This window comes from Volvox carteri (genome assembly GCF_000143455.1).
Source record: "Volvox carteri f. nagariensis unplaced genomic scaffold VOLCAscaffold_18, whole genome shotgun sequence".
Taxonomy (NCBI): domain Eukaryota; kingdom Viridiplantae; phylum Chlorophyta; class Chlorophyceae; order Chlamydomonadales; family Volvocaceae; genus Volvox; species Volvox carteri.
The window spans coordinates 940,422-950,592 of NW_003307561.1; the positions used below are offsets into that span (position 1 = coordinate 940,422).

At 54.3% G+C, this 10,171-nt stretch overlaps 2 protein-coding genes across 2 annotated transcripts; one reads left to right on the forward strand and one right to left on the reverse strand.

Annotated features, from left to right (window-relative positions):
* Window positions 1-940: 940 nt before the first annotated feature.
* VOLCADRAFT_104683 (uncharacterized protein) lies at window positions 941-5,807 on the reverse strand (the record flags this gene model as incomplete). Its single annotated transcript, XM_002950379.1, has 9 exons — window positions 941-1,219; window positions 1,610-1,696; window positions 2,029-2,114; window positions 2,541-2,758; window positions 3,333-3,544; window positions 3,850-3,936; window positions 4,160-4,261; window positions 4,644-4,748; window positions 5,502-5,807. 9 exons carry the CDS (start codon window positions 5,805-5,807, stop codon window positions 941-943), a joined length of 1,482 nt encoding a protein of 493 aa, XP_002950425.1.
* A 2,680-nt stretch (window positions 5,808-8,487) lies between these two features.
* VOLCADRAFT_90791 (uncharacterized protein) lies at window positions 8,488-9,442 on the forward strand (the record flags this gene model as incomplete). The annotated part of the gene is made up of 3 exons (XM_002950256.1): window positions 8,488-8,539; window positions 8,782-8,985; window positions 9,273-9,442. The coding sequence occupies 3 exons, from the start codon at window positions 8,488-8,490 to the stop codon at window positions 9,440-9,442; spliced, it is 426 nt and encodes a 141-aa protein (XP_002950302.1).
* Between the last annotated feature and the right edge of the window lie 729 nt (window positions 9,443-10,171).

Consider the following 10,171-nt stretch of genomic DNA (forward strand, 5'->3'; position numbering starts at 1 on the left):
ATAGATACATACATACATACATACAATTCAGTGCAAAAGAGGGCCGCATCCTTTTACATGCGTGCGACCACAATTCAAATTCGAAATTTCAAACCCCGGGCATCCGACAGCCAAGGCCCCCGAATATCTCAAACACACACACAACACAAAGACCAGACAGACATCCCCAAAAAGCTGTGTCCGCTTCCTCGAAGTCGGAAAAAGGGCGGGGGCCCCCTGCATCCGTACAGGCCGGTAGCTAGCGCGGCACGTGTGACAATCGATGGGTACTGTCAACGCGGTGGGAGGTGTGCTTGTTGCAGCAGTGCTGACTGTGGGAGCTATGCTTGTACCGGCGGAATCATCAGCACCGCCTGAGGGTGCCACGCGAATCGCGTCCATGGACAGTGCGGCAGACCGCAAGTCGGAATGCCCGTGCGGGCAAATGGTAACACAAGCTGGGTGTTCAAGTTATCATACGCCGTCATCTCAGAATTCCATTATGAGATACGCGGCACCTTTTGAGATTAAATTTAGCCCGAGAGGCGTTGATGTGACTTTGACCTCCGAGGTCGGTCAATGGAGGCAGCCAAACTTTTTGTGCTCATACGATTTTTATTGGCTACAGGCGAGATACCTTGCAATAGAGAATGCTATATATTACCAATAACGCGTTTCAGCCGGGCGAGATATTATGTTTGGTCCGTTACACACACACGGCCACACGGACATGGGCAATCCTACAGAGCGGGTCCCCCCCGGGCGCTTCGCGCTGGGGCCCCGCCCAAAGAGCCCAAACCTCATCCTTCACGCCAGCTTCAACGCAACCCTGCATACGTCGCGCCCCTTCCAAATCCTAAAACCCACAAAATACCCGGCGCCTTCCTTTGCTAACCTCTCCGTCCGCATCTCACGCCTTTCACCACCTTTGAAGGGCAAAATCCGAATCCAACAAAGTCCGTCACAACAGCTGCAGGAACGGGTGCAACAGCAGCTCAGAAGCGCCCCGATTGCCTCGAACCAGCTGCGCGACGAAGTCCCAGCCTCCCCGGTCGCCCTCGTCCAGAAAGGCCACCAGACGACTCAATGGCGGATCATCTGCACAATACTGTCGAAACGCCGCCATGTCGTCCCAGTAGATTTCAAACAGCAGCCTAGTCAGCGAGGTGCGCGCCAGGGCGCCGGAGGGGGAGGTGGCGGTGGCGGCGGAATAGGCTTCCAGGAGAGTCAGGGCGGTTGCCTGAGGGGAGGCGGGGTGGGGGGGCTTGCGGGTTGGTGGGGGGGGCGGGAGTTCGGTTTTGGAGGGAGCGGGATACTTCAATGTTCGCCGGAAACGTTTGGTGATTGGAGATGGTGGTTGGCGGTTGTTGGTTGGCGCGGTTGGAAAGAATATCTAATGAACACCTTTTAAGTTGTCACCTAAGTCCACACGCTCCGCTGCAGACTGTAACCCTCCTCCACCCCCCCCCAACACACACACACATATACATACACACATATTATGGAAGATATGGGTTTGGATCCCACCGCTGGTTTTTCCCCCGGGCGAAATAGATTAGGTGTGCGAATGCTGGGATGAGACACTGGGTTCCTCCAGTGCGCTGGGCGGCTGGTGGGTGGGAGCTCTCACCATACAAAGACCTAAACACTGCCGCAGAAAGCAGTGACAGAAGAGGAATAAATACTGCAGAAGGGCTCTCGGACCCGACTGTTCCATCTGGAATACAGACCCCGGGCCCAGACGGTGGTTGGATAACGGAACCGGGCGGCGGCAGGATTCGCAACGATAGGGTGGCGCTATTGGCACCGGTGTGAGTGCATTGGCAGATCGCGCAGCTGTAGAGCTGTAGAGCATAGAGGAGGGTTAGGATTCTGACCGACATACCGACGAACCAAACGTCCCTCCAATGGCGGAGTGCTTCGGCGGTCGCTCATTCCCGTTACCGACCTTCCGGGTCAGGTGCCCCTGGCCAGCGTCAGGCCCGGATCCATATGTAGCAGATATACACACATATACACACATACATACACACGCGCGCGCGCGTATACCTGCAGGTCATGTTTTCGGCCCTCATTCCTTGAGGTGCTGTCAATGTCCAAATTAGGCAACTGTGGAGTGGCCAGACCCAGAGGGCCTGGTGAACAGGCAACACGTTGCAATGGCGGTAGTGGACGACACGTGAGCGAAAGAGTGTCAGTTCGAGCGGGAGCGACAGGTTTTCCCCCCCAACACAGTTCTCGCAGTTTTTTTCCAAGATCCTAAACTTCCTGATCTGGCGATGCTGACGACCTTGACGATCTTGACGATCAGAAAGAAAGATGGACAGAGAGACCTGTACCGCGCTAAACCGCCAAAACCGTCCCCTCCCTACGGCTCTGAAACTCAACCCCAAAAATCCCGTACAACCCCCGCACCCACTTCCCCTAAATGCACTTGCCTCTTACCCACATCCCAACCTCCCCAACCCTCCTGCAACCCTAAAATCCCCAAGTAATCACTCCCCAAGTAATCACTCTCATCACTCCCAGCCAAATCTCCCTCTTCCCCACCACCCACCCACCCCCGGGGTCTAGGCGACCGAATCCAAAGTTGTCCAGTTTTACGAACAGCGATTCCGCGTCCTCATCCCGAGTGGAGCTCAAAAACACGGTGCCGCTAGAGATCGACCCGTGGGTCACTCCCGCGCCATGGCAGTGCGCCACGGCACCCAGCAGAGCACGAGACACGGCTCGCAGCCAGGAGTGACGAGCACGCCACGCCTCTGCCTCGGCCACCTCCCTGGACGTACGAACGTACGAACATATTATAAGTGCACGATGCGGGAAGAAGATGAAACGGCCATGCATGCCGCATAATGACAAAGGTCAATCGGTCAATAACCGACGAATCGATAATCGAAGTCGAGCGGGACACAAGCCGCCACTCACCTCCGCTGCGGCTCGGCGACCGAAACAGATCGATTAACATGGCGGGGCGACACCGCCCCGCACGAACTTCCTTTTCACCGACAGAACCAAAATTGTATACTTGAGCAGAAATGGAGAAAGGGGCGAGAAGGCGAGAAAGGGAGAATGTACGGCACCACCAAGCCATCCAACTTCGTCGCACATCAACTATGTAGGAGTATTCGCTACCGCGCCCTCGCTCGCCCCGAAACCACCTCAATATCCACATCATCCTCACCTAGCAGTTGCCGCTCGCTTACTCACTTGCTTACTCCCTCGCTGACTCACTCAGTCACTCACTCGCTCGTTCACTTGCTCTCTCACTTGCTCAGCCCTCGCTCGCTCGCTCACTCTGTCCCTCGCGCGCTCACTCACTCACTCACTCGCTCGCTCGCGCACTCACTCACTTTCGCTTGAAAAACGACGGTGTTCCCTCGGGCGGTCGTACATCTCCCAAGTACATGTTGAGGGGCCTCAGTCCCTCCCAGCGATACACAAGCCACACACTGTCCGCCTCGGAGTCCAGGGATACCGACGCGGCTTCCTCTGAGGGTGCCGACACGAAATACCCCAGCAGCGGCACCAAGGGGGGATGACGGGTGGTGGGGCGGTTGGCGGCCTGAGGGGCGGAGGGAGGAGAGAGGGAGGGACGGGGGGTGGAGGCAGAGTAAAGGGGCGGAGGGGAAGCGGTTTGGATGGGCGAAGGAGGGGAAAAGGCGATTAAGCGGAAAACAGGGAAAAAGGGAAGGGGAGGAGCGGAGGGATGCACCCCGGAAGGTGGAGGGAGGTGGAGGGGAAGAGGAGGGTTGTTGTGCGCTGTGTATGGGAGGTTCCCCTGGGGTACGGCAATCCATGGTTTGGCAAGGGCCATCCCTGACAGGCAATCCAGATATATCCAGGTAACCCACAATCCCTGTGTCGTACCACGTACTGGTCCTGAGGCAGATCGCAGAGTTTGGAAAGGACGAGCAGCTCGTTGAAAGCCACTGCGCGGGCCACTGGAAGGTACTCCTGTACGGCAGTATGGAAACAGTACGACAGTGTGGCGATGTGGCAGGCAGAGTGTGTGGGCAGGATGAGGGCGTTGATGTGACGATCTGGGGGCCGCAACGGGCCCAGAGGAAGGCAAGACAAAGCAAACTACAGATGGCAATACACCGCGACCACGAAATTATACACGTGCCCACGTCCGTACCCGTGCCCGTACGGCCTATCCGTATCCCGTATCCCGTACCTTGAGTAGCACGGTCAGCGGCCGCTGCATGGGCAGGCGGGGCAGGAAGCGTGCCGCGTACGCGATGACGGCGGTGAGCCCCTCGGTGTGGCCCCCGATGTCCTGGAGAGTACGTGTGCGTGTATGACCGTGTGAGCGTGTGTGTTTCGGTCGGAGGATAGGGGAGGAGGGTGGAAGGTGACACGGCAAGTAATTGAACAGTCGGGGAATGAAGGGTAGAAGAAGCCATGTAGAAGAGTTAATATTCAGCACCTTCCCTCCTCCCTCCTCCCCTTCCTCCTTCCCTTCCCCCTCCCTCCCCTTCCTCCCCTCCCTCCCCCCCTCCCCTTCCTCCCCTCCCTCCCCCCCTCCTCTTCCTCCCCTCCCTCCCCCCCTCCTCTTCCTCCCCTCCCTCCCCCCCTCCCCTTCCTCCCCTCCCTCCTCCCCTCCCTCCCCCCCTCTCTCCCCCCCTCCCTCCTCCCCCTCCCTCCTCCCGTCCGCTCACCCGCATGACACTGATCCTACCCAGCAGCTGCAGCACCTCGAAATCGGCCGAGTCAAAGAAGCCTGGACCAATCTCCCGAAACACACGCTCCTCCAGCTGCTGAGACTGAGGGACACCCGGAAGAGGGGGTGCGAGGTGGAGGAGGAGGAGAAAGCGGTGGGCTCGGGCAGAGCAGGGCTCCCAGGAGCTTGCGGCCGAGCGCGGGTGGTAGGTGACGGTGACGGTGGCGCGGGTGATTGAGCGCGGGGTCAGATGCAGAGACGTACGCGGGGCAGGAGGAGGAGGTGGTGGAAATCCCGGGCGTATGGCTGGGCACGGAATTTGCCCATACACCATTCCCGGCATGGGATGATGATGATGATGATGATGATGAGGAGGAGGAGGAGGAGAGAAAAGACTGGAAAGCGGGAGCCGTTGTCTTCCCGGTCCCCTCCCCAGTTTCCCTGCCGCCGTACTGGGTACATGCACATGTCTACGGCAGTGAAAACCCCCCTCCCCCTGGATACGTGAAATCGCCCACGTAGCCTTCTGCAAACTTGTGGCTTCCACCAGGGGCTACACACAAGTGAAAGGTTTGGACTGAAGAGCTCTGGACTGAAGGGGTGTGCGTGTACCGCTAGTCGCTAGTTACTTTGTGTATGAGGAGATCGGGGTAGCGTTGGCAGGCAACGGGCTGGGCTGGGCTAGGTGGGGTCGGGACGGCTGTTTGCTGTGCGGGCCAACAAACACAGCAGCAGTAGCAGCAGTCGCACCACCAAAGATTGAGGACAGGGTTCCAAACGCATGCCGGGGGCCATCAGCTTTGTGATTTTACCACTCGCGCCGTCGCAATCACCGCGGGCGCGCAAACACGCACACCTGCAGACCGAACACGCCACTTCTTGTCACATCGTCAAAGCCGTCGTAGCTCTTGCGTAGTTCTTCGTCACCGATCGATGCACGAAGCTTAGCAGCCTGTTGGCTGAGCATTCGGGCGAGCGCGTCGATGTCGCCCGAACCCGAGGTGTCGTCATCACCGGCAAGACTTCGGACTGGTCGTAAAGCAGGACTACTAATAACGTTAAGCCTCGACTTGTAAGCGAGCCAAGCACGAGCTACCGAAGCGCGAGGCTGGTGCCGCTTGCGTGCGCCCGGGAGGTTTGGAAAGTCGTAACTAAGGAGCATGGTGATGTATGAGAAACGTGGCCATATAAAAATCTAAATGACTTGCATTATAAAAGAAGGCAAACTATCTCGAAATCCAACTGCCCTTCGCTATTAGCGACTCCTACCATATGTACCACAACTTGTCACATCCCAAGACAACTGTTTTCATAAACCGGCAATCCAAGCCTTTCTGATATTTAGCGAGGTGTAAATGCTTACTGAGCAACACCACAAGTTTAAGTCGCCTGACTACAGCCGTCGTACACAAATAAGGAATGTGCAATACATTGCTGAGGGTGTATTTCCAGTGCAGATTAAGGCCAGGATTAAGGTCCCGCTATTCCCGGCTAATCCCTGGCAATTATTAAGGCCTGGGATTAGCGCGGGATTAAGGCCGTACAAAGGGCGATGCACATTTTTTGATGCGATCTCGAAGCTAATACTACCAGTTCTGAATTGCTTTGGATTAGCACAGGGATTAACACTAATTTCTGGCCTTAATCCTCACTGGAAATACACCCCGAGTGTCCTAAAGGTGCGCCAATTAGGTAGTCGCATCCATATCGCCTCAGTTGATGACGATACGACTTTGGGTAGGGTTCTGGAGCAATTTCTACTACGGAGCAGACAACTTCGTGACATCCTATGTACCGCGAGTTACATTTCAGTAGCATCAGTGTCTTCGCTGGATGACATGGTTTGATTCGACAGCGGCAGTTGCCCTCGATACACGCAATTGCTCAGTGCCTATGCTTTAATATATTGGTTCTTCTTCCTTTTCGATCTGCTATTCACAACTTGGTTGTGGATTCGACCTTACTGAGCAGCATGGCATGGACAAGCTTCTACTGTACAGTGCTCCTATGCATCATCGCTCCCTTGCATGTCCATAGTAACGGACACAGTGTGTAGATAAGTGAGCTGAGCCAAATGCATGTCTGTGAAGTAACTCTTTGTACAGCATGCATCACCATCATCTATTCCAAGCAACGTCCTGCATTTCGCACCATCGACCATTTCACGCGAAGTCGCGATGCCGTCAAAACGCTGTTGTCTTGAAACATCCGAGACCAAAAACCAGGCATCGCGTCAGGAAGGCCGTCCGGAATTTACATCCGTACCTCATCATCATAGGATAATAATAAAAAAACGTCCGGACGCATACGCTAAGTGTCGGCGTGTTGCATCATAATCTCACGAGGACGCCACAGGACGCTGTCGTAGCCAACATTCCAATCCCGCAACGTTACAGGACAAGCTGCCGAACTGCCCCAACCCTTCCTTCCATCTTACCTCCATTTCCGGCTGGACGTTGGCCCCACCTTCCGAGAGTGCGCCTCATCTGAATCGTTCCCACAACAGCCCCCAGGAAGCGAATGCGGATAATACGACCCTATCCTGCTGCTACTGCCACTGCAGCTCGTGTACGAGGTCTTGTTGAGGCGAGTGATATTCCATGCACAGGAGGGCCTGTAGCGGTCGTGACGGAGGTCCATGATGTATGCGTGTGAGAACCCAAGCACTGATCACACACAAGAGTATGTAAAACCCAATGGGACAGAGAACAGCTGGTGCTTGTGTTGGCGCCGTCACGGTGGATGTGCGAGTTAAGGTGTGGTGGAGTGGAAAAGGGGAGGGGAGATGGGGAAACGGCCATGTGCCCGAGTCTCTCGAAAACACAGAAAGTGGCTATGTACACACGATGGCTGCGCCGTAAGTGGAACTCGTCGGATTAATATCATGTCGCCACCTAAGACGGCTCCCTGATGGCTTTCGCAGGAAAGGCCGCACATCCCCGGCGCATCAATTCTGCAGGTCCCTCGCCGCTGTTCCAACCTTCCTGTACCCTGTTTTCCGTCTAGAGGTCCACACTAATGCTGTTTACAGATAAAAGGACGTTATTGCGTAGATGTGCGTAGTATATTCGGTGGCTATGGCTTCACTGCGCCTCTCATTGCTCTGACAGAAGTGGCTTCGTGCGCTCGGACATGCCGATAAGCGTTTATAGTCACAGGCTAGCTATGAGACTGCATTCATGTATCATCGAACTGATGGTAATCACTAGTTTTAGAGACTGTAAGACACCGCTAGAGTAACAACATGAGTCAATGCGGATGCTCATCACAAGCGTGTCACTCTGAGAATCGATGCTGACAGACACGCAGAAGGGCTTTAAGACTAGCCGGGTTCAAGATCCGAAACGTTTGCAACGCACACTCGTCAGCCTGTTGGCCAATCCCAGGTCATAGGTTCTGTATGACTGTCTGTCAATCTCCGGGTTCTTGGCGGAGTCTATCTGTCCCAGCCGTTCCAATGTCTCTCGACACATCTAGTCTCTCGGAGTACGGATCACCCGCGGACCTAACACCTATGGGGCCTCTGTTTGGACTTTTCCTATGTAAATAAGATAAAACATTTGCTCCCTGATTATAAGACTGCCTGTGCTGCTCTTCTTATCTGATGTCACAAACAAAGCTAAACTGTTGTGTTGGCGACCGCGACTTGCAGCAGCGCAGCACGATAAACGTATCCTGTTTTTCGTGTAATTTGAGGCTCGTAGGGTAGTGTATTGCGTGAATTTGGCACGGGACCTCGCAATGGAGGCGATAGACGCTTTAGAGGCGAAGATTCGCAAGGTGGAGGGGGAAATAGAGGCATGCACGGACAGGGAAACCTTGCTGTACTTACGCGAAAGAAAATGCAGCTCTTGGCGCAGCAAAATCTGCTCTTGGAGGTTATGCTGCGCAACGGTGAGTAGTGTCAGCGCAGCGCATATGCTGCTGGGGCCACGCCGAGGTTTGCGCAGACCCGCCATCCAATTGTTACAGTGCATAGTAGCTTTGATGAGTTGGACCTTATTTTTACTTCTTTTCGCTGATGAACCACGAGTGTCACGTGTACTGCATCCTTGTTTTGGAGTCTAAGCTGTCTGGTGCCTTTGGTGGCTGGATGCCCTTCTGACTTTGTGCATGCTAAATGCCCACGTCCACAGCTCCTTCCACAACGGCCGAGGATGCCACGCGCTTCTTCGCTACATTGTGTACGACAGCAGTGCCGGCTGCTGGCAATCTCCTGACTGTGGGCAGTGGTGATATGACTTTCCTACTGCACAGTCCGAGCTGTCAGCTGTATGTCCGAAAGTGCTATCCGGACCTTTTCAAGGCCATCTTCGAGTCGACGAAAACAAGGTTTGTTGGTGAGCCCATCTCTTTCCCTGCCAGGTTACTAAGTGTCACTGGTAACCTGGCAGGGAAAGAGGTCACTGGTAACCTGGCAGATTACCAGTGACACTTGTTCAGGGGTGTGAGGGACTACTGCTCCCAACCTGTCATTTCGGCAGGCGGGTCTACAACAATTATGTTGGATATTGCCCTCGTGGACAGACATTGCAGTGATAGTTTTTATATACTGCTGCTTTCGATCATTCACTACACTCACTTGATGAGCGAGGCCTCCCCCTTGCCCTTGTGTGTTGTGTTGCAGTTACCGGGACGCCTAGGATTGGCAAGAGTTACTTCTTTTACTACATGCTGTTGCGGCTGCTGCACAGCCCATCACCACCGCCCTTCATCCTTTGGGAGCACTTCGGAAAACCTGGTGTAGTGGTGGGTTACACCCTTGTATTATGCTGTATCGTGTGCTGGTGTGTATAAATTTTTTGACATGTTTTTTGGGCGGGGCCCCAGCGTGAAGCGCCCAGGCGGGCCCCGACCTGTAGGATTGCCCATTTCCGTGTGTGTGTGTGTGTGTGTGAGTGTGTGTGTGTAACGGACCAAACATAATACCTCCGGCTGAAATGCGTTATAGGTACTATGAAGCATTCTCTATTGCAAGGTATCTCGCCTGTAGCCAACAAAAATCTTATGAGCACAAACAAGTTTGGCTGCCTCAATTGACCGAGGCCAAAGTCACATCAACGCCTCTTCGGCTAAATTTAGTCTCAAAAAGGTACCGTATGATAACTCGAACTCCCAGGCCTTGAGTGTGTAACGGACCAAACATAATATTTCACCAGGCTGAAACGCATTATCGGTACTATATAGCATTCTCTATTGCAAGGTATCTCGCCTGTAGCTAACAAAGATAGTATGAGCACAAACAAGTTTAGCTGCCTCCATTCACCGACCTCAAAAGTCACATCAACGCCTCTTCGGCTAAATTTAATCTCAAAAGGTACCGTGTATCTCATAATGGAATTCTGAGATGACAGCGTATGATAACTCGAACACCCAGCTTGTGTTACCATTTGCCAGCATGGGCAATCTGACTTGCCACCAGCAGGCCAACAAATTTGCTTTCATTTCTCTATGAAATACACAAGGTGCTTGTTTGTACAATTACTTTGGCCAATGCACGGGGCCTCTGAAGAGTTGCACTCTGCC